Source organism: Lepeophtheirus salmonis, chromosome 3 (assembly GCF_016086655.4).
Source record: "Lepeophtheirus salmonis chromosome 3, UVic_Lsal_1.4, whole genome shotgun sequence".
In the NCBI taxonomy this organism is placed as follows: Eukaryota; Metazoa; Arthropoda; class Copepoda; order Siphonostomatoida; family Caligidae; genus Lepeophtheirus; species Lepeophtheirus salmonis.
The window spans coordinates 30,585,559-30,610,680 of record NC_052133.2 but is presented as its reverse complement, the minus strand read 5'-3'; the positions used below and the strand labels follow the sequence as shown (position 1 = coordinate 30,610,680).

The 25,122-nt window shown below is 32.4% G+C and overlaps 2 protein-coding genes and 1 long non-coding RNA gene across 8 annotated transcripts in view; 2 read left to right on the top strand and 1 right to left on the bottom strand.

The window, feature by feature from the left end:
* Window positions 1–1,158: 1,158 nt before the first annotated feature.
* Window positions 1,159–25,122, bottom strand: part of sav (scaffold protein salvador) — a 66,169-nt gene continuing 42,205 nt past the window's right edge. The window contains exons 2-8 of one of the 5 annotated variants that reach the window (XM_071887300.1): window positions 4,468–5,019; window positions 4,150–4,415; window positions 3,510–3,839; window positions 2,993–3,353; window positions 2,763–2,937; window positions 2,396–2,698; window positions 1,159–1,583 (exon numbers count right to left, since the gene is read on the bottom strand). In XM_071887300.1, coding sequence (XP_071743401.1) covers window positions 1,346–1,583; window positions 2,396–2,698; window positions 2,763–2,937; window positions 2,993–3,353; window positions 3,510–3,839; window positions 4,150–4,350 — 1,608 coding nt within the window. In that variant the 5' untranslated portion in view covers window positions 4,351–4,415; window positions 4,468–5,019 and the 3' untranslated portion in view covers window positions 1,159–1,345. Of the gene's footprint in view, window positions 1,584–2,395; window positions 2,699–2,762; window positions 2,938–2,992; window positions 3,354–3,509; window positions 3,840–4,149; window positions 4,416–4,467; window positions 5,020–25,122 lie in introns of those variants that run through there. The other 4 variants (XM_040709004.2, XM_040709003.2, XM_040709005.2 and 1 more) reach the window with 4 other exon arrangements.
* LOC139904992 (uncharacterized) lies at window positions 5,868–6,634 on the top strand. Its single transcript, XR_011779371.1, has 2 exons — window positions 5,868–6,008; window positions 6,088–6,634. It is a non-coding gene; the product is annotated as an uncharacterized lncRNA (long non-coding RNA).
* On the top strand, window positions 14,992–24,178 carry LOC121114894 (uncharacterized). 2 transcript variants are annotated; one of them, XM_071887301.1, is made up of 3 exons: window positions 14,992–15,539; window positions 15,603–15,675; window positions 17,780–24,178. In XM_071887301.1, exon 3 carries the CDS (start codon window positions 22,590–22,592, stop codon window positions 23,595–23,597), a length of 1,008 nt encoding a protein of 335 aa, XP_071743402.1. In that variant the 5' UTR covers window positions 14,992–15,539; window positions 15,603–15,675; window positions 17,780–22,589; the 3' UTR covers window positions 23,598–24,178. The 2 variants fall into 2 exon arrangements, with proteins under 2 accessions (XP_071743402.1, XP_071743403.1); XM_071887302.1 differs by having other exon boundaries at window positions 15,761–24,178.

Sequence of the window (25,122 nt, the reverse complement as noted above, 5' to 3'; positions counted from 1 at the left end):
TGAGATATGTGAATCAAGGTTAACGGGGTTGGGGCACCCCCGATAATCGTATAGAGTACAATTTTTTTTATGACACTACCATAATAAAAATAATTTTTATAAGTCGGCGCCACAAAAAAATACGGGATACAATATTACGTTAATATAATATTTTATTTATAATTTCCAAGTGGTTTAAGCGTGACTTTTTTTTTTTGGTGAGCCCCCCTCCCAAAAATATCAAATAAAAGTAATTAGTGGCATTTTTAAGGAAAAGTACATTCATTGATACTACAGAAAATCAATTTAAAAAGTCATTAATCATTATTAAAGTTTCAGCGTTAACTGGCATGATCAAGAAATAATATATCTTGCTGGATTTGAACGCTTAATTTCGGTTTTTTTTTGCAAATATAATAAACATACAACAAAACGCTTTGTTTAACATCTGCAGCAACCCTGTTGTTAAGTGTAGTTAGTTATTAGTGTGATGTTGCACCAACTAAATAGGTGGTAATTAATATCTTCGATATCAGTAACTAGTGAGGGTGGCGTACTTGCCTGTTTCAAAAGTATACACTTTTATAAGTTCATCATTGTAATTGTATTTAAAAATAACTTTATGCATATATTCCAGTCATTTTTTTTATATATTTAAAATTTTATGACCCTTCTTTCTAATGTTTAAATGTGGAGCAAAATCAATAAAATTTCATATCTTTCACTTCATAAGTGTTGATTCAAAAATCATTTCTTTGATCTCATATTACAGCCCAATGAAACGTTTTTTCCCGGGATAATATGTATTTTAAGTCGAAAAAATAATAGAGAATTTACGTGTTAAAATAGAGTTGCTGTTAGAATAATAAAACAAGCCTTTCTTACACACTATTGAAAGTCTTATCATAAATCTTTTAATACTGGTTTATATAATTAAATGAGTAAAATTGGACGCCAAAATAATAATTAAATAAAATATCATTTTTAGTTCATTTGCCAAAAGAAAGAAAAAAAATCCTCACTTAAACCACAAAGATGTCTTGGATCAAACCGTATTAGCTTTACGATCCAAAAACTCGGTAAATCTTATGAATCTTAATATTGAAGAAATATTGGGTTTCAGCCAAAGTTGTAGACGGGAGTCGCATGACTTGGGACTCATAAATGAAAGCCTTGTGCAAAAATCAATTAATTATATTTCATATAATATATATATATATATATATAATATTGTTATAGACATTTCAAATTGAACTTAAAGTGAAATATTTTATTTTTTATCACATAGTTTAAGTAGAATATTGATTCTAAGCTTCGTAATTTAAAAATAAATGTAGGTAGATACTATGGTATTTGGACAATATCTTCATACATGGCTTTCAATGCTACCTGTAAGGGCTTGTTGTTTCATTCGTTCTCGATCTTCTATACTCCCAGAAAGACACACAGCTTGAGTATTTGAAACCGATACCTCTGCCACTGTGTTTGGTAATATGTTCATCGTTGTGATCTGTTCTTGGCCAGAAATAGTTGCACTCATTTGGTGGTGATTTAAATGGCGTTGATCCATTTCTTGAGAGATAGCTAATCGCGATCCCTCATATCTGAATTAAGAAAATACAAATTTTAATAGATTAATGAACGTACAAATTTTAATAGATTAATGAACATACATATTTTATAGAGCATTTATATATGAACTCCATTGGATTTGTAGAAATTAGAGCTAGGTGAGTATCGATTATTTAAGAGTTAAAAAAAACGATTAATCGGTTGATATTTTACCTTCAAATTATCTTTTGAGATCTGAGTAAAAATAATTATGAAATAAAAACTCGTAAATTCATAACTTTCCTCTTTAAAAGCAGATCCTATGCAAAGATTTAGAGAAATAACATCATAAAAATTTTAAACCCTAAAATACCAGAGAATTTGACCCATATTTACTCTTCGGCATTTTGTTATGCCTAATCAATGTATAAAATTGATTAAATATACATATATGGATTATCCAATTCATTTTCGAAAGAACAAAGAAATTGTGTTATAATATAATATTGCATATTATTAGCTAATTATTCATTGCAGAAACAACATTATGGTTGACTGGAAACAGTAAGGGAAGTAAGACAAACAATCAAATTTAAAAAATGGGTCAAATGGACGCAGTTTGTATTTTAAGCTGTTAAATTATGGATTCAGCTTTATTTTTGTTGATGGGCGGTTATTTTTTTTGAAACAATAAAGAACCTTTAATTTTCAAAAATTGTTAAAACCATAAGTTATATTGATTGCGCTGGTCAAAAAGATTAATTAATAATGAAAAAAACTTTTTAAATTTTCTTAGTGGCTTAGCTTTGTTCATAATAAATATTAATTTAAATAGCAATACTTTTTTATATTAATGAATACTTACTTCATGACTAGTTCTTCTAACTCATCCCGAAATAGCCTATTTAACATGGCCTCAAAGCATTCAAGTTCTGCCAATCTAAACAAGTCCCACTTCAAATGATGATCCAAGGTAGGACTTGCTTTAAAATAAACTCTGAGCCAGGTAGGAATGACCTCATGGAGATATGGGTTAGCCGGAACAAGAACGTTATTCTGATGATAAGCATCAAGAGCTGGCGGAAGAGGGAGTACTTGAGAATGTGATTCCAATAATTGGTATCTGGGAGTGCAAGGATGCTCATATTGAGCTTGTCGCGTTATATGGCTGCATGAAATTTAAGTATATAAAAATTGAAAGCTCAATTAGAAAAAAAAAAAAAATTACACACTTAACAAAATAAGTTCCATATTCTGGAGAGTCTATTTTCTCCCAACCAGTTGGAAGTCCTTCCTTTTCAAGTGGATGAGACCAATGGGTTGTTTTAGTGTTATGGTCAATGAAATATTTCCTTCCTCTAATGGTCCACCCTACAGACCATCCAGGAGGCAAAGGGATTTCTTCCCCTAAAATAAATTTAATTTCAGATAATCCTCTTTATAAGAATGACTTAAAAATTACCAGAAGTTTTGTTATTCGAAATTATGGATGAATTGGTATGAGTATTGTCAGTACTTGAAATGATTGCCATGGTAGAAACTGGTTTGTCATTGCAAGTATTGGTAGTACTTGTAATTATAGACACTGGGGAGTTAAAAGTTGAATTGGATATAGAAATTGGTAGAATATTAACTTTGGGACTGTATACTCCGGCTAAAGGATTTTTGGGATTGTAGCTTGGGTGCTTCTGTTGTGGCGAAGAAGTCACACCATGTCGCAGAACAGAAGGGGAGAGAGAACCTCCTCTGGAGGACGTTATTGTGCTTGTAAACGCATTATTTCCAAGATTTCGAACATTGAATTCTTCAAGATGGGATCCATTCTGAAAAAAAGAAAAAATGATCATTACTTCATTTGAAAAATATATATGTATGTACATAAGTTTAAATATACATAAAAACAAATAAAACGTAGACAAATCCAAAATATATCCAAATAGTGAGTAAGTGTTATGATAAAGACCAAAATTCCATATTACCTGAGGTGGATGTCTTACTCGAAATTGCATTCTTATTAATCCATGATGCTTAAGCGGAGCCAATTCGGAAATGTCGTAAATAGAAGCTAAATTGCTATAATCAGGAGGAATTATTGATAATAATGAATTGGACAAGACGTTTTTCCTATTCTCCTCAGTGGATGACTGTGTTCCAAGTTGAGGCTGAGATTGTGCCTGATGAATTATTCGAGAAGGAGAAGATGGACGATTTAAATCTGTATGATGAGAATTAGTTATGAGGGTGGAATGTAAAGATGAATGCATTTTGGTGATATCGGTAACTTCCATTTCGTTTTGAACAACTTCAGACTGAAATTTTTCGATTTTATTATAAAAAGATTATGCACACTATCACAAGACACAAAACATCTAAATTAATAATTTCTAAAGTATACAAACAAATATTTATACACAAAAATCTAGTTCAATAACGATGGCCACACAAAACATAAACACCCTTTTTGCTAGACAATTTACTATTTAGAATAAGAAGCAATCAGGTACAATTAGTAAGATGCTAGAATTTAAAACAGTTAATACTTAATACATAATATTATTAACAGCTAGACTATGATTAAAAGGAACAATAAAATATATACAAGGAGATATAAATCCTTACATTAGCATTAGATGAGAAATATGACTCTTCTTTGTTTATAGCTGGAAGATGTCGTTTAACTGTATCTTGTGACATGGTTCCAGCCCAGGACACGCCACCACTCTTGGATTTGACCAGGTTAAAGAGCTTGGGCGAGTTTGGAGATGGAGAAGTGGGCTGCTGTGTGGAGAAGGCCTTTCTTTGAAGTGAGGGTGAGACCATGAGAGTCTTTTTGGCATGGACCTTTCTAACATTGTTGTCACAAGGAGAAGTCCAGACATTCGTAACTATGGGAAATCAATGAAATATAAAAATGACACCAAAAAGTGGAGTTAGTACATTTATAAAGGAAAGTTTACTTTGAACCTGATGTGAGGACGGCTCTTTCTTAACATAAGTTCCTTCTCCCAGGATCCCGGCTGCACCAGAGTGTACTTTCAAATCTTTGGCTTTTTTCGTGGAGGGCATCACGGTAATGGACAATCAAAGGGATTCTCAATCTCATCTCATAGTCACACTCTTAGACTAGGAATAGATAATTGATAAGTGTGGACAAGATGATCCAGGGATGAAGAAAAGAGCGTGTGTAACTGTAAGAAGAGTGATTATTTATATTATCTGTGTTTGCTGACAATCCCTAAAGCTGAAGACACACAAATAGTCAACAGAGCTGAAACAACTCCAATGCGATATATGAAGGAAAACATTGTTTTGAAAATAGAAGGCGCAATGCGCAGTATGACGTCACATAACACAGATATCCAACATTCAGCTTGCAGTTCGGCAGCTAGCTACATGAAGAGGAGCAGCTAGAGCTAGGATGTTAAAGTACTCATTATAAGTTGGATTATTTTGTTTCTAATCACGGGAATAGGTATGAATTCGCTTAGGCTAGAAAGAAAATGTATTACTGAGCTAAGGTTATCTGTCAAAAGTTAGCCGAGTTATTCCAATGTGCCAGAAAAATGATAGTGAAAAAGAGGTGACTCTTTTTTAATCCCCAATTGCAATATGTCTGCGAGGTTTAAATAAGAAAATATATATTTAAAGATATTAAGATAAATCACTGCGAAATAATATTTAAAGGATATTCCTTTTTTATAGGGCAATATTATAATTTATTAGAAGGTTGAAGGTGGACAGAGCTGGTCACCTTCAACATTCACTTAAATTTAGTGTTAGATCGGTCCTAGGACCGATTTCCTAATCAGTGTCCCCATAGAAAAAAAAGTCTTTTTTTATGGTCTACTTTTACGGTTTGATCTTTTTTGCCAGTCAACGGTCCTTTATTCCTAAGATCGTAGCTATTTTTTTATTTTCTTCATTACTGGCTAGGACGGAAGAAAATAATGAATCATAGCTAGAACGTAAATATTCCAGTATCATACGTTCTAGCAACACACTACATTAAACTTAAGGTATTTTGTCTCTCAGAATGTGGTTATAATAAAACCACAGAGCATATACATTAACATATAGACGTCTAGTAAGATGATATTGTGACTAATGTTGATAGTGGTTCCCTCGTGCGCCCAGTGTGTATAACTATCTTAAGAACAGTCACAACGATGATATAAAGTATTACCTAAAAGGATAACTATTGCAAATTTCTATGACATGATGTTAATATGGGACAACAGTTACGAATGCTTTATAATTTTTAGCTTCTTTTGGCTTTTTTGATATTGTTCTTTAGCTTGTTATTTATCCATTTCCCTTTATAGTGCAGTAAGGTACGGACAATATGTAGAACTAACTTTTCACAAACGTAGTCTTGGCAAAATGTTTGAGGCCATATATATACTTCAGAATAGTTATTTTTAGGAGCTTAAGAATCCCATTGCATAATAAGTGACGGAAGGAACAGAAGTTGCTCACAAGTAAAATGTTCCTAACATATTTTGTAATCTCAGGTCCTGCACAGAAAAGTGTTGATGAGTCTGTATCGTATCTTTTCAGCCACAAGAACATTTCAATGATTTCAATTTCAGTTGTAAAAACAGTTAGTTTTGTGCCTAGGTAATTGCATGTCTCTCAAGAAGCAATATGTAACTTGTTGAGATTTCTTAAACAATATCCAACAAAATATTTTAATGCTTGATTCTCTACAGCATATCAAGGATGGGGATCAAAATCTACAACTTTGTTGAATTAATAATTAGGGCTAATGAGTTATTTTTTCATGGTGTCGGTTTGGAGCACAGAAAAATTGCATATTTATCTATGATTTGGATTCGCAAATTTTAATATACCTACGGATTTAGAGCCGGGATCTCTAAATATCATAAATCCAACCTCAAGAAACTATTGGAATCATAATGAAACAGTTAAATTAATAAATCAATTTCAACAAGTTTATTAAAAATACACATATCTACTAATAAATTATACTTAATTTATAGTTTATAATAATATTATGTGATCTTGGTTTTGAATCCCTAAATTTCAATTATATGTCTCTAAATCCATTCACTAATTTTGCAAATATACTGACTTTATGAATGAATCACATTAGTATTGAAAGATCAATCGAAGAATAATATTTCATATTAATTAGTTATTTGAATGAAACTTACTATATAATAATCTTGTACAAACACAAACTGAAGTTGATAGTTTATTTTTGAAGAACAAATCCATCAGTTTAAATAATTAAATCAATAATTTATTTCAGTAAAAATAATATTTCAGCCTGAATACAGAAAGGAAATGCAGATTTACTTGCTACAATATACAATTATAATACTAAATATAATAATTCTTGGATTTAGACGCAAAGAATTCATGATACATGTGACAGTTTATTCACTTTTCCATTTGCTCCAGGATCTCTTGTGTTTTCTATTTTCTTGCACATTAACAGAGGGACTTTTTAACTATGAAATTAGACGTTTTCTAAGCTATTAATTCAAACAATTTAAAAATCATCGTATAATTTTACTACGCACATAGTACTTAAAGACAAGGTCCATTGTATATTTAAGTCTTCCTCCACCCTTATTGATGGCGAATAGCAAAATTTGCAAATTTTACCTTATTGGTATAGGAGACATTAGAAGAAATAAATTCCTAAAAACAATCTTAATTGGATATCTGACAAATAAATGAGTTGTTTGAATGAATGAAACGCGTCTATTTGTTCATTTAATAATTTCAATGATTCCCTGTGTCTTGCTTCTAAAGATACCCAATTCGTATTTCACCTTTAGCAAGATTAAGGAGTGTATTTCGGGAACAAATATTGTTGACACTACATTTATCTTTTTTAGTTTGCTTCTTTTTATTAGTTCCTGTAAAACTATATGAATTTTTTTTTTGGATAGGTTCTTCTTCAAAGTCCTTATCCCAAAATGTTATGAGCCCACACTTGAATTCTAGTAGGGGTCTTATAATTTCTACATATATCTTTAACCTATAGCTTCCAAAGATTTCTGAATGTCGTTTCCACTTCTGCAGCTTACGACACAGTATTAATCAGAGTTGGGACAAAGTCCTTATATTGCAAGTCCACATGAAATATCAAGTCATGTCCAAGTCCTTCATCGAATCCTCAGATTTCATTCAAGCTCATTTGAAGTTCATAACTATGATACGGGGTCCATACTGTTAAGGCCTTTCTGGAGAGCACAATATACTAGCTTTGGTGTCCAGTCTAGTTGCAAGACTCTATGGAGTCTAAGTCAAGTCTCGAATCTTTGATTGAGAGATCGTCTTCAAAATATGGCCTTAACTCCAAATAGAGTCGCAAGCCTCGAGTCCAAGTTCCCACCTCTGGCAATAATTGACCATTGTATCTTAAATTATACATATATTATTGTACTATTAATTAGTGTAATAACAATTAATAAATCATCAATAAATGAATAGTTAATTGAAAAGTAATCTTAACCAAATAGTAACGAAAGAATATGGTTAAATAAAGGTTGGTAGTAACTTTACCAGAAACTAACGTTATATTTATGTTGACTCATGGTTATAAATATAACGAATAGATTCGTTATTTTGAAAGGCCGGGGGAAAGTTAGTCAGGGGTTAAGAGCCCTAAAACCAAAAAACTGATCCTTGATGGAAAGACAAATAGTAAAAGACAGGACTGTAGCTTTTTTAGACCGATCCAACATTACTTTACACTTATTCCCTGTGATTTTTAGGGGAGATCGAGGCAGTTGTCATTTAATTATTTTTACTTTTAAATGCATACCTACATTTAAGTGTACAAAATTCGTGACAAAATGCCGCCTTCATGAGCCATAATCTAAAAAGACTCTTAGGCTCGATTGTACCCATTCAACTTAGATTTATATACGTCATAAATACGAGGTTAAATTGATTAAGTTGGATTGATGCAACTGGGCTTTAGAGTCTCCTTACCGTAATCAAGGAATTACCTTATTGTTATGTAAATTTTGAATACTGTAGTAAAAGTGGGCTTCCATGCCCTGGGGGTGGGTAGTGGAGAAGCTATTGCCCCTCCTCTAAATTGGGAATTTTTTGATCGTTTTATAAAATTATGACTTTGTCCAAGAAAATAGAAACGTTGAAATTTTTTGGAAAAAGTTATTCGTTCAATTTTTTTCCAGAAAAACTGTAACTCCAAAAAGTTTTTGGTCAAATATAAAGAAACAAAACAAAAAAATAACATTCTAGTTACATCCTAGCCCCACCCAAAATAAAATCCAGATGACACCCCTGACTATCATGTGCAGTGCCGTATGATAGGAAGATTTTTCGGTCCGCTTCACAAGGGTGAACGGATGATTATCAGTGGTGAACGTGGGATATTTAAACAGGACAAATGCTACAACACAGATTAGATCTTGCTAATCTGTCGTCCGATGGACTGCCTGACCATAATTTTTTTCAGGCAAACATTGGGAAAAATAAAATGAAAAGGAAAAAACTCGATGCCAATTTATTCAGAAAGGAAAGAGTATAAAATGCACGAGGCGAGAATGAGAGTAAAAGTTTTGAAATATAAAATTTAGTCAAACAATTTAAACCTTCTTAAGTATTTAGAAAATAATAACGGATGAAGATAATGATCGAGATTATAATGGACTATTTAACGAGAAAAGATTGCAGATTATGTTCACATGTAAAATAAATATTTGAAATAAATGAAGAAAAAATGCATGTGTTCTTTATCATGAGTCATGATTCATGACTTAGAAGAAGAAGTTTCTCCTCTCTTTCCTAGACACAAACGTGTCAATCAAACTGTCCATGTCCGTTCCTTCCTGGCCGATGGCGGTCCTCATGTGGTTCTTGAGCCTTCTGAGACAGGAGAATGACCACTCCACCTCACAACTGCTGATGAATATTGAGGCCAGGATCAAGATCAAGTTGTATAGCTCCGGCATCAGGTGGAACACTGCCAACTTCACAGTAATTTGCGACGAAACCATGTCTTCTGTGTCAATATCTGCCTAGATAAACATAAATTTTAAACATATGATGCAAAATGAAACATTAAAATATTAACCTTGAATTACTGGAAGATTGCATGGTCTGACCAGAGCTACTCGAAATCAAGTCTGTAGTGCTTCACGACACGCTCCATGACACAGGTCTCCACCTCACTGTCATTGACGATTGCAATGAGATCTATTGTGATGTCTGTATCATAGGTGGCAAATCTGCTCTCAAGCTCTGATACAATCTTATTGATTGCAACATCGAAATGTGTTTCATGGAAGTCGGATTCAGTTGTTCCTTTCTACTTTACTCTCCTTGGAATCTTTGCCTCCTTGAAGTCGAAATCAATTAAGTCTTCCTGGTCAGCTACTGATTTCAGCTCAGACGACTTCAACTCAGCAAGTTTCCAGATTGATTCAAAGCGTTTCTCATTCTTAAGATCTTACAGAGTCCTAATCACTAGGTTGATTTGTTTTCGGGCCTTTGTTAGGTCAACCTTTCTGCCTTGAAGTTCATCTGACAAGCTAGATGTGTGTCTAAGGAGTGCCTTCACCAGTTCAATGCTGGGAAAAAAATTCGTGACTGAAAATGCTGTTGAGCAGAGAAGTTGCTGTTGAACTCGACAATGAATTTTTATCTTTTCTCATTATTATGAGGGTCTTTATGATTCTGACCATCTCTAGAGATACAGCATGTACGGCATTGTAGCGGAGACTCAAGCGGGTGGCAGACTGGTTCTTCAGGGTCATCATCTTTACAAGCTCCTCATCTTCACATGTCATCTTCACCGACTTGTAGATTGTTGACCTCTTTGGTGACCTTTCAATGAAGTTGTATAAAATTTGCACTGTCCCCATAGTATTTCTCAATAGGGTTATATCTGAGTGAAGATCCTTGACTACAAGGTTGAGAACATGGGCGTAGCAGTGGATGTAGACACACAGTGGGGCTGCTTCCTTCCACCTGGCGGCAAGACCCTTCTGGATGCCGGATATGTTGGAGGCACTGTCCGCGGCCAGGGAGACAGTGCGGGCGGGGTTAAGGCCGATATCCTTGACAGCCTCGTGAAGCTTTTCAAACAAATTTTTGTCGTCAGTCTTTTTTACAAGCTTGAGGAAGCTCTCTTTCTTGATCCCTTCACTCATAAAATATCCCAGTGACAAACTGAACTGCTCCGTATTTGACATATCTGACGTTTCATCAACAATAACAGATAATCAGTAGTCATCATCGCCGGCACAAGTCTTTACATCTTCAATTATATTCCCCGTCACTATGGATGCTATACTCTCTATCAGCTCATTTTTGATGTCAGGTGAAGTCCACTTGGCAAAACCTGCCCAACTGAACCAAAATTTTTGACCCCAGCCTCCAGTTTATATTTGAGAATCTGATTGTCGTGTGAACGCAGGGACAAAAGCTCCAAGAAGTTTCCTCGATTGTTTTCATTAGATTTCGTCAACATTTCTCTTGTTTCGGGATCGCCCCTAAAAGCCAATCCTTGCTTTTGCGAGTGCCCAACAGTTTGGAAAAGATGCCTCAAATAAGCTCTCCACTTCACCACTTCCTCAGAATATTGAGATTGAACCTGAAAGAGAATCAAAGTATTCTTTCTCTTTGATGTGAGGAAATTGATCCATTTTTCCATCGACAGTTAGTGTTTTTTGTTGTTTGAATGAACTTTCAACGAGGAACTGCTTTTTCATGTTTTGAACTCAAATTTCCCATGGTTGGAAATAGAAAATTTGGCTGACTTTTCAACCTCGTCAAATTCTAGCCAGGGGAACTTACGGAACCAGTCATATTAAAAGTATCTGGAGTATTTTTCATCTATCTGAGGTCTGTATGTTTGATGTCTAGATGTCCTTCCGCTGTGCTGACGGTAGAGATTTTCTGGTTGGATAGGGCTTATAAACCACCTCCTTGGGTTTTGTAAGTTGGACCTTACAATAATCATTTACACCCTTAGATGCTGAGGGGGAGTAAAGCCCTGTATAATCGAATGATTAATAAAACTCTCCTACTAGTTACTAATATTGTTTCCACCCTCCTAGAAGCTTGAATACAATTCAAAGCAGTTTTAACGAAATTTCGAGTTACTTTGTTAGCATTTTTTTAATTTTTATAAAAGAAACCCTTTTATCTATTTTTTTACCCAAGTCTGGATCTACTGAGACAAGAAATTTGCGGGTTTGTCGTAGCTCGGAAGTCAACGAGCTCTCATCCTCTGAGGCTTGATCAAATGCATTTTTCTCCAGGTACATCAATTATCCAGACAGTTTTATAAAAGGTCGAAGGGACACCCTCCACATTTTATGAAGAAATGCCTAGTTTGACAATCCCAGCTCTCGCGTTATACTCCGGATTGGCCAGTGCGCCTTAATTAAAAGAGCTTAATGCAAAATTAGACTCGAAAAAGCTTCTAAAATCAGCAGTATTTAAGCGTGCCTCATTTAAGAAAAAGTATTTTCTAAACAAATGTAGAACTTTTGCTTTTGGACAGCAATATATATTTCTTTGTCCAACTCTGGCACCTACCTTCTACGGTTCGTAAGGTGCAGAAGGAACGGGGAGTGTAGAAGGTACGAGTGGGTAGGTGCAGAAGGTACAGAAGGTGAATAAGTGTTCATTGTGAATAATTATTGATCTTGTCTTAGATATACAATCAGTTACGACTTCACCGCATTCAGAGGTTAACTGAAGAGGAATTGGGGTATGTGAGGCTCGGTGTTGGGAAATCTTGCAAAAAAAATAAAAATATATATATATAACGCTGCACTATTGTATCTCCTCAGGCTAACAGTCACGTTTCGTTACTTGGTTTAATGCCTTAGGTTACAAAGACATCAAAATAAAATATGTCTTTGATTAGGTTAGACCATCATGTAATCGGGTTTGCTAGAAATTTGGACCGAACCAACTGCTGGGCAAGACAGAAAGATTTTGAAATTATAGAGAATACCAATGGTACTCTTAGAGTAACAGTCAAGGAAGGCGATATATAACTATTCTTGGTAACAGTTATATTCTTTGACGTCAATATTAAAAAGTTTGGTGGAAGTCAAACATCAGTCGGAAAAGCGTTATGGTATAACCTTGTATTTATATTAACCTTGATAGTATTTATATAATATAGCATAATAACTTGTTCGAACTAATTGTTATAACATTGATACTGATAAATTTCCTATATAAGAGATACTTTTTACATAATAAGAGGACACCAATAAATAATTCAAGATTTACATAGATTTAATTTAAACATTACTTTGATGCTAATTGAAGCTCTTAAATTTTCTATTAATCATACATTTCTTGTCTGATATCCTTTTTCTACTCTGGACAGAAATACTATCATTCAATTTAACTATGATATTCCTGCTCATAATATTAAAAAGTACTTCTGTGATTCTTGTTGAAGAGTGAGGGCAATCACCTCCATGTACTTCCCAGCAGTTAATTTTATCATAAATGAGTTGCCGTATTGTTCTCATTCCAAAAAACTTGGCTTTAACAAACGCAACTCTTTGAGGTGAGTAAATTTCGTCGATTATCAGCGTCACAATGTCACATTCTTCTCTAAACTTTTCAAACCTCTAATGCTTGATTTGATGTATCTAATCGTGGATCGAGGTAGTCCCGTTTCTACTGTGACCGTACTAGATATTATTTTTATTATCTCGTAGACGGAAGTGTCAGGATATTTGAGGAATAAATTCGGTCATAGAGGCATGGTCCATGGACTAACATTTCGGCACATCAGAGCAAGAGAGAGGAGGCCCAGAGAATATATGAAAAGAACCGACATTTGCTCCATAATCAAAGACAACTTGAAAGATTCGGCTAGTTCCATTTCTGCGGAGTTGAAGAAATGAAGTATTTGTTTGCAGATGTTATCAAAAACCTTCTTCTCTGTTAATTGATTCTTAGATCCCGAAAACGCTGTGATATTGATGGCTTCAGTGACTGAGTTGACTTTATATTCTGAATTCAAACAATATTACACAGAGCTATTCACTAATATAGCACGATTATAGAATATTTTAAAGGAGAGATCATCTTCTACTTCAAGGCTAGCTGTGATTTATAACATAACCCTATCGTATCTGGAAGGACTTTGAATAGTGCAACTTCTTGAAATTTGAGTAAAGAGAATCCTGACAAAAGTTTATCATAAACTTCTTGAACTGGCCGTACTTTTTCCTCTAGAACATTGCATTCACCAGAGCTGTTTGTCGCTCATTCTCGAACAGGAGTCTTTTTGCTCTCAATGATGATTGTCTAGAACTAGAGAGTGAGAGAGGCAATGAGAGATATCTTGGGAGATTTTACCATCTAGATGGGATGGCATCATCTTGCAACCGCCTGTAATCAAAATAAAAAAGTATGTATATTACGATGTAAATACTTACATTACTATTTCTTCCCCAACATTCTTTATTTTGTTTATAATCAGTCTAGTTTATATATTATATAGAAAATACATATATAAATAGACCGGAGTAATTGCGTAAAATTACATAAATAAACATTATAGTTTATACTTAATGCTCCGGAGTGGAATGTCTAGTATTTAAAATGGACCTAAATCCATTAACATGACCACCAAAAAAATGAAAAATACTAACCCTTAAAATACAGCAGCATTTGTAAAAATTTGCAATAAGATATTTAAAAAAAAAATTTTCTTCGTTAATATTTCTTAAATTTGAGTAAATATCCTATAGCAATAAATTCGTAAATAATATAATTCATATAAATTTTGGGTCAATTTTACACAGGTATTTTATTATTTTAGCTTTGAATATATTAAATAAATGAATTGAGTATTTTAAGGATCTCAGATAAGTATATGAAGCCCCAAAATATTTATTAGTTCTTACCTGTATTTGAGTGCTTTTCCTTTATTAGAGGCTTCATATGTTGATGTAATGATGAAGTCTGTTGTTGAGAAATGTAGACTACATAAGCTTGAATTATTTGTGGGTGTCTAATTTTTTGTATTCTTGGATAATTTAAGCCATTTGGCCACAATTTTAGGATCCTTGATTGGAAATCGATGAAAACTGACATCATGGTCCTTTCGACTGTTAATGTATTCTTGCTTGAAGCCAGGAACACTTGAATACTTGAATCCCATAATAAAATATAATTTAGTCCTTGTCTTTAGAGTACAACTTTCACGACCATGATTTCAAAATATACTAGGCCATCTTTTTCTGGTAAATAAGTCCGCTCTTTTCTTACATTCTTTTCCAGATAATTCTATTGTTCTATGGTCTAAAGCTTCAATTTGTCGGAGATAAGCTACAATCAGCTATAAAAAAAGGGAAGGAAAAAAAACCAAGGTCATTGGCAAGAATTACACGGATGTCAATCCCAAATTCTACTCTGATTCCAACAAGGACTTAAAATTATAACTCCACAACAAACAAATCCTCAAGCTTCGTCTTTTATGAGGAAATACGAATGTTCAATCAGGTTTTGAATATAATTGAATCTACTGATGAAAGGAAGTTCTCTACCCAGGAATGATATCATAAATTATGATTAATAATGACAAAAGTCAAGGAAAATAAAAATCTCTTTTAAGATTATCAATTCAAAAATAAAAAAACACAGGTTTTACATCACTAGTTATAATATTATTTATATGTAGTTGAATAAAAAGAATAAAGACGAAGAAAAAGGATTATTTACTCGTTTTGAAAGAAGAGTAAAAGAGAATTAGTACAGTGCCATCAAAAAAATATAATTAGAACACCCATTGTTCCTTCGACTGAGAATATGTGTAGTGTCTATCACTATTTCGAAAAGATGATCATCAAAAAGGACTTTTACTCCGAAGTATTAGTGAAGATTGTTCTTGAGTTTATAATTTAACAAATTGCATCTCTATCTTCCTCCGCCTTCAGCTTAAGCGAATTCGTCATAATAGATCCGATCGTAAATGGTATTGATTCCTTTAGAACAAGTGTTTTGGACACGTTCATTGGGTGATTATCAGATATTAAATATACATATTTTTATTATTCTTTAATGTTTTTTAAAAAAAATAGTTATCATGATCCTTGTCTGTAGTGCAAGAGAAAGATCGATTGAAGCAATTATAAAGAAACGTATCTTTATTAGGTAAGTACGTTAAGTTGTCACATAAAATCAAAAGTAATTTTTCAAAAAAAAGGCCTCGTTCCATTTTTTTTCTATTTGATCTCAGGTACACAAATATAAAAAAACAACAACAATATATATATACAAGACAACGATAACAGGTGCCAACGAGTGCTTTAAGTCAATTCGATGACTTGATTGTAGTGTAGACCGGGAAATTTACATTCAATTAAAAATTACACAAAAAGTATTTATCATAAATGTATTTTAACTCGTTTGACTATTTCTAAATAGATGCATGTCTGTTGTGTAAAAGTTTGATTTGTCAATTTTGAATTATCCAAGTAATTCAGTAAAACGTGTTTCAACTTTCCCCTATCCACTCTACTGTAAATAAAGTGAGGATTTTGAGCTTACCTTTCAGAATTGATAACTAATGGGACTAAATTTCATATATTAGTGTCATTTTTAATTAATAACACAATATATTAATGTTATTGGGTATATCTTCTTTGAAGTGCTTCTATTTTAGAGTCAGGATATCTTGTGTTCATGAACGCAACATAGTAGAAATTGCTTTTGTTCCACATCCGCTGTAATTAAACCATGAAAGTCTTTCGTTAACTTAACTGCTCGAAGCATTGACAATTTTTTTTTGGGGATTCAATCTAAGCAGCATTACTATCCCATAAGGATGGAACATCAGGAAGAAAAAAGTCATCAATTTGAAACGGAAAACAGGAACATGCTATTGACCGCTATATATTTTTTTAACTAAAATCAAATTTCATATAATGATAAACGAGTTGTTAATGAAAAATAAATAAAGTTATCACTAGATTGAAAGACATTCACGTACCAAATAAAGAATAATCAAGTTCTCCATTCTATGTATTGTATATTGTGAGCTTTCTAAACAGCTCGTGTCTGTTCTTTTGCTGTTGAATTGCACAAACTTGTAACATCAATAATTTGTTCTTTATTTGAATATGTCATGCCTATGGGCAAATATTCTTCTTTCATCTTCCAGTTATTCAAAGCACGTAGTAATTTCTCATCTCAATGTAAAGCTAAAAGTCAGTAATTGCCTCTAGAAGTTCACTGTCTTCAAAATATATTAAGACTTATTGGAATAGTTTTATGATAAATAAAAAACTAATATTTATCAATTCTGAAAGATAAACTCAACATCCTCACTTTATATAGAGTAGAGTGGACAAGCAAAAGTTGCAACACGTTTTGCTGAATTACTTGGAGATACTTCAAATTAGACAAACCAAACTCTTACATAACAGACATACATCTATTTACTAATAATGAAACGAGTTTAAATACATTCATGATAAGTACTTTTTTTAAAATCTTTAATTGAATGTAAATTCCCCGGTCCACCGTACGATACAGTCATCGAATTGACTTTAAGCTCTCGTCAGCACATGTCTTGGAGATTTATTTTTTTCAAATTAGAGGAGCTGAGATCAAATAGAAAAAAAAAATGAAGAGTATGCATTTCACATTTTTGAGAAATAAAATTATATTACATGTCTTGGGAAAATGGGACACGCTGATGTACGGAAATGAATACAATTGTATCTCTTATCAAGCCCAACACCAAATTCCCTTTAAAAAACTAATACAGTATAGAGAGAAAACCATCATTTCTTGGAATTTTAATATTATTTATATACTCTTCAAATTAGTTTCAAATTAATTCCAGTATTTCAATTCAAGAACATATTTATCAAAGTACTTATTTATAATCACATAATGCTACCTACATCTTTTTAAACGCAATTTACATATTTATTATACCTATGTATGTAACCGCCATTTGCCAAATATTAGTTTTTGAGGGGAAAATCATACAAATTAAATCAATCGAATATTTGTTTCTAAAGAGAAACATCATCAATATCTAATAAAAAGACATGAATTATTCTATTCAAAGTATATAATGTTAAAAACCTTATACCCAATACTCCTCCTTTACGCAATATATTTCTCAATACTGGAATCACCAATACACAGCCTACTATTCAGAAACTCTACAAAACCTACATACCCAGCAACAATAGTTCTACGACAACTCAAATCATATACAATAATTACTTTTACTTTATTCCAGATCTGTTGCCTCCTTCAATGAACCCTGGACAAGTACAACCTCCCTCTCCAGAATACAATGACTCCCATGAAAACTGTTCAACCAAAACCATTCATACTAGCATGCCCACAGATTCCATAGAAGGGAGAACTCATGAACAAAACAATAATGAAGAGCAATTGAGAAACAATGCCTCATACTGGGATCAACAAAGTCACTATGAGAATGGCTATTATGATCCTCAATTTCATCCTTGAAAACTACTATTACGGTAGATCAACCACTGGAAAAATGGAAATAGAATCAGGGAATCATTAATAAAATTACTTAATATACAGACTTTCCGTATGTAACTTTTTCGATAAATCTGATCAGATATCAACGACAACTCAATCCGAAATAATGATAAAAGTCGACTTGATGTCCATTCCCAAGACTCTACTGAGACTCGCCATCAGAACAATAAGGCCAAAGGACTTGTAAGGAATCTTAATTGTGGGTGGCTCAATAATAGCATTCTCAACAACAAGGGGAGTAACAACATAAAAAGCTTTAATGCCATCAAGAATAAAAAGCCGAGTCCAAAAATGAAAAAAATGCGCAAAAAGAGAGCATCTCCTCATGAACACATACCCTATACAAGTCAAAACGAGGAGAACCATTATATTTGTGAATTTGAACACTGTGGGTATATAGCACGTCGTCGTTCCAATATGTTACGGCACATTGATGCAATGCATGCCTCTCATTACATAATTTGTTGTAATCAATTATTCCCCACAAAAACACACTTTGAGGCTCATCGGCTACGGATTCATAGCGAAGGGATTTTCACATGTCTAGTCCAAAGCTGTGATCGCTCATTTAATCGAAAGTCAAATCTTCACAAACACAAAGATCATTTCCACTCAGACAGCCCCAAAGCTTCCATATCATGTTCTGTATGTTTGGAAGTACTTCCACGCTCCGAAAGAAAAGAAAATGTCGTGAAGAACCATGCCATTACTCACTCTAGAGACTAATTCCATTAGTAGCAGTACCTAAACCTTGCTTTTCTCAATCACCTAGAATCAACTACGGGTAGAATTATGTCACATGCATGATTTCAATTTATATTTTATTTAATTATTTTATTTTAATTTTATTGAATTATTTTATTTTAATTTTATTGAATTATTTTATTCTAATTTTATTGAATTATTTTATTCTAATTTTATTGAATTATTTAATTTATTTAATTTTTATTTATTTTAATATAATCATTTCGTATTTTATACATAGAAGAAAATTATAAATCAATATTTATATGTATCTGAATTATGTGATATCGATTGTGTTTTTGTAATTTATAATCACAACCTATGTTCAAATCTATTCAAAAACAAATGTACTTTTTAAGAATAATTTTATATTGGATAATAAATTATTATAATTCAATTATCATTCCAACTTTTTCTGTTTATTTCTTCACATGATGTAAGATACATTATTGGAATAGGTACTTTAAAGAAGCTCGAAAAGAAGGATACAAGAAGAGTTATTCTTTCAATCTCTCAAATAAACAGATCATGAGATCAAATATGTATTTAATAATAATTACTAGTTATCCCGATTAGATAGCTATACATGAAATACTATCGACATACATACTATGTTTTAACTAAAAACATGATTAACCTTTGATTGAAAGCCCAGAACAAGATTATCATCTTTGAACTTTTGAAATAGAGTACTCATATTTATAAATATATCCAAGAGATTTGTATATAGGTATTTATAAATTATTTTATAAAGTCTTACAAATGACAAAGAGTCCTACAACTTTCAATCTAGTAGACTAGCTTTTAATACTTATCTACTCATATCTATTCTCAATGATGAATCATCAAAACTCCTATATTCTGTAATCCGAATCTATGTATCTACATAATCGATTTTTCCAAAAAAACAAAGAACACATGTACCGAAAAAATTGTGCCAATAATTTCAAGAAATAAATACATTTCTTAGGTGTATGTACGTCAATACATACAATAGTTAGTATCTCTATCAAGTCCAACACCAAATTCCCCTTCAAAAACAACGGCAAAAAGATGTATAATAGTGCATATTTCCCAAAATAATGATACTTATAGTAATAAAGATTGTTGTACGTCCTTAAATAATTATTAATTTGCCATAAATACATGAAATATACTAGGTTTTTTAGTAGTACTTCTGTTTTTGTTAGGTGATCATCCAGCACGATAAAATATAATTTTACCATTACAGAGTAATGTAGAATGGTTTCTAGGGTGATGACTTAAGGTAGATATTTAATAACAACAAACACTTTCTCACTTTTGGAACATCACTATACTGATAATTTTGTAAAAATATCGTGCTTTTTTTTAATAAAATGCTCTATTTGAACTAGTTTTTCATTATTCCTGGAAATAATCCCCCAGTGGTATATACTTTATTGCATCAAGAGCTATGTACCATGCTGGTGGGATGAGTAAAGCATTCTATATTCTCAAGATTTATACATTTCAATTGAATTCAAACTCACTTCTATTGAAATAAGAGGAATTCGCAATCTTTCTATTTTTATTGTGAAAATATATGTTATGGTTGATTTTTTTTTTGAAAATGCACATCCAGCAGTTTCAGAAGATGCAACAAACAAAAAATTCCAAGCACCTTAGGTATATAAACAAATAAAATATATACTCTGCTTTTTTTGAAACAAAAATTGGATTTCCAGAAAAACGAACTATGGCCAAAGTAATTATAAATTCAGAAGGGCCCATTCATCCATCAAATGTTCCAAAAGGATTACAAATAGACATAAATAATATTGGGAAACTATCATTAGCAAAATTTGTTTCAAAAAACACTCAACTTTTTTATATGTATTATACTTCTTATTTCCTTCAAGCTGACCCTGAAATATGGAATTCAAGGGATGACTTATCAGGCAGAGTGTTCTATCATTAACAACAAAACCTATGTTAATGATTCGACTAATAAGGGGGTTACTCTCATTAAAATATTCAAAGCCTTAATTACTCACAATGAAGAGCAGAAAAAATATTTACTACACGTAGTGTAGGACCATCAAAAGTGATTTCCCAATTTAAAAAAAAAAATACATAAAGTAGATAAATGGCTTCATTACTAAATACCTTCGTTTATTTAAAAAAAATTTAATATTGTCAATTTTTAATTTCAGTTAAAAAAAAACAAAAAAACTTTACAATATTGTTTACAATTTGTCGCTTGATAGCTTGAAAGCCTATGATAGCTCAACATATTCTAAAAAAAAATGTATCAAATGGGCCTTTCTAATGTGCATAAACAATCATTTAAAAAATAATAGGTACATATCCCGAAGAAATTGTGGCATAAATAAAGAGAGGTAAATCAATATATTCGGTACGACACGTAAAAAAATACAATTGTATCTCAATCAAGTCTTACACCAAATTCCCTTTAAAAAAATTGAAAAAAGATAAACCCATTGTTTCTTTGAATTTTAATATTTAAACACTCTCGTGCGAGTTTTAAATTAATTCTGGTATTTCAATTCAAGACATATTTCTCAAAGCACTTATACATATTAACGATACCCAGGAATGTATACTATCAACCCTCATTTGCTAAATATTCGTTTTTAAGTGAAATTGCATAATTTGCAAGGTAAATACATTTTTTTTTATTGAATATTTTTAGGCTTTTACATTTTAAATGTATTTAACAGATTACACGGGGTTACACATCCTTCGACAGGGTTCTTTTTAAATTGCCCAATTGTAAAAAAAAATGAAATTATTTAATCATTAATGGGAAAAGTGAGTTTTGTCCTCTGACAGCAATATGATTTCAAATTAATAAGGTTTAACATCAAGTCTACAAATTCAATTAATGACATAATTTACCTTCTTAGTAAGAAGATTGACAATAGCAAGAGCTATGTAGACGGAAAAGCTATCAATAATTTTCTTGGAATATCCCATAAAGTAGTATAAGCTTTTTGAAGCCGAAACTGCCGATACAACTTTCTGAAATGTACCTTAAGTTGTATCAGTTTTTCTTGTAATATTACATATGTGACTAAAATTTGATGGTATGGGCTCATCCTCCATTGGGGTATGTCCATAGTCAAAACATCACCAAACATGGATTATAAATTAGTATGAAAATCATTGGAATATTGAAGGAATACCAAAATGTCATCATCCAGGGCGTTTGACAATGACAAGTTAGGAAACTGGGAAAATTCAAACCTTCACATTTTTTGCTCCAAGAAATCAATTTTACCAAGAAAGCCTGTCACTTAGCACATCCCAAACAAAATAGGCATTTAAATCATTTTATTAAACGTTATTAAAATTAAAGCATAAATCTGCACCATATTAATTTATAATTAGAATTATTGACGCGCAGCTATGGGTCTTGCGTAACTTGGTGACCTGCCTAAAGTCTCATTTGAGACTATGTACATCTTTTTGTCAATCACTCTTATATTAAGAGTCTAAGACTAGCATTAACATAGATGGTTATTTTATTTTTTCATGTCGAGGAAATCTTATATTTGTAAATTAAGCACCTATATTTAATTATGCAAAGACAAAAGCGACAAATCGTACAAAAATCCGAAACGGAAAATTTGGGCCAGCTTCTTTCTAGTGCATTTAATTTTTCCTTCTTTTTTGATCAAGTTGATGTTTTATATCAATTGCAAGTTTTTTAAAACCCAAATTTGTTACTGATTGATTCCAACCAACTTCAATCAGTCTATCATTTGTGTTCTTAAGAGAAACATCCTCAATATCTCATTTCAAACAAAATGAGGGATTCGGTTCAAAGTCTACACTCTATTCCAACAAATCCTGGAGCATTATCCCATACTCGAGAAGGATATGATGGAGAAAGTAGTGAAATGTACAATGCCTATACCCAATACTCTTCCTCTGCACAATATCTTTCTCAAATCTGGCAGCACCAAGACACAGCCTACCATTCAGGAACTCAACAGCACCTGCAGACACAGCAACAACAGCTCTACGACAACTACATTTATAACAATAATTACTTTTACTCTGTTCCAGATTCGCCGCCGCCTCCTCCTCCAATGAACCCTGCACAAGAAGAACAGCCTCCCTCTGCAGAATACAATCACTCCTCTTCAAACATTCCATCCATTCCCAATTCCCATGAATACTATACAACCGGATCCACTCAATCTACCCTCACTCAAGATTCAATGGAAGGGAGAACTCATGAACAAAACAATAATGTAGAGCAATGGAGAAACAACGCCTCATACTGGGATCAACAATGTCACTATGAGAATGGCTATTATAATCCTCAATTTCATCCTTCTAACTACTATTACGGAACGTCAACCACTGGAAAAATGGAAGTAGAATCAGGGAATCATTATGGTTATCACAGTAATAATGTTGCTCAGTATACAGACTTTTCAGTACATAACTTTGTCGATAAATCTGGTCAGATATACAACAACAACAACGCAATCCCAAACAATCACAGCAGTCCACCTAATGAACATTTCTTTTCATCGCGGGACTCTTTAGAGACTCAACATCAGAACAATGATGCCAAAGGACTCTCACTGAATCTTAATCTCGGAGGCTTAGAAATCGATGCATGTATACTCAACAACAAGGGGAGTAACAACATTAAAAGCTTTAATGCCATCAAGAATAAAAAGCCGAGTCCAAAAATGAAAAAATGCGCAAAAAGAGAGCATCTCCTCATGAACACATACCCTATACAAGTCAAAACGAGGAGAACCATTATATTTGTGAATTTGAACACTGTGGGTATATAGCACGTCGTCGTTCCAATATGTTACGGCACATTGATGCAATGCATGCCTCTCATTACATAATTTGTTGTAATCAATTATTCCCCACAAAAACACACTTTGAGGCTCATCGGCTACGGATTCATAGCGAAGGGATTTTCACATGTCTAGTCCAAAGCTGTGATCGCTCATTTAATCGAAAGTCAAATCTTCACAAACACGAAGATCATTTCCACTCAGAAAGCCCCAAAGCTTCCATATCATGTTCTGTATGTTTGGAAGTACTTCCACACCCCGAAAGAAAAGAAAATGTCGTCAAGAACCATGCCATTACTCACTCCACAGACTAATTCCATTAGTAGCAGTACCTGAACCTCGCTTTTCTCAATCACTTAGAATCAACTACGGGTAGAATTATGTCACATGCATGATTTCAATTTATGTGTATTTTAATCTAATCATTTCGTATTTTATACATAGAAGAAAATTATAAATCAATATTTATATGTACCTGAATTATGTGATATCGATTGTGTTTTTGTAATTTATAATCACACCCTATGTTCAAATCTATTCAAAAACAAATGTACTTTTTAAGAATAATTTTATATTAAATAAAAATATTATAATTCAATTATCATTCCAACTTTTTCTGTTTATTTCTTCACATGATGTAAGATAAATTATTGGAAAGGTTTTAAAGAAGCTCAAAAACAAGGATACAAGAAGAGTTATTCTTTCAATCTCTCAAATAAACAGATCATGAGATCAAATATGTATTTAATAATAATTACTAGTTATCCCGATTAGATAGCTATACATGAAATACTATCGACATAGATACTATGTTTTAACTCAAAACATGATTAACCTTTGATTGAAAGCCCAGAACAAGATCATCATCTTCTTTGAACTTTTGAAATAGAGTACTCATATTTATAAATATATCCAGTAGATTTGTATATAGGTATTTATAAATTATTTTATAAAGTCTTACAAATGATAAAGAGTCCTACAACTTTCAATCTAGTAGACTAGCTTTTAATACTTATCTACTCATATCTATTCTCAATGATGAATCATCAAAACTCCTATATTCTGTAATCCGAATCTATGTATGCACATAATCGATTTTTCCAAAAAAACAACAGACGCATGTACCGAAAAAATTGTGCCAATAATTTCAAGAAATAAATACATTTCTTAGGTGTATGTACGTCAATACATACAATAGTTAGTATCTCTATCAAGTCCAACACCAAATTTTCCTTCAAAAACAACGGCAAAAAGATGTATAATAGTGCATATTTCCCAAAATAATGATACTTATAGTAATAAAGATTGTTGTACGTCCTTAAATAATTATTAATTTGCCATAAATACATGAAATATACTAGGTTTTTTAGTAGTACTTCTGTTTTTGTTAGGTGATCATCCAGCACGATAAAATATAATTTTACCATTACAGAGTAATGTAGAATGGTTTCTAGGGTGATGACTTAAGGTAGATATTTAATAACAACAAACACTTTCTCACTTTTGGAACATC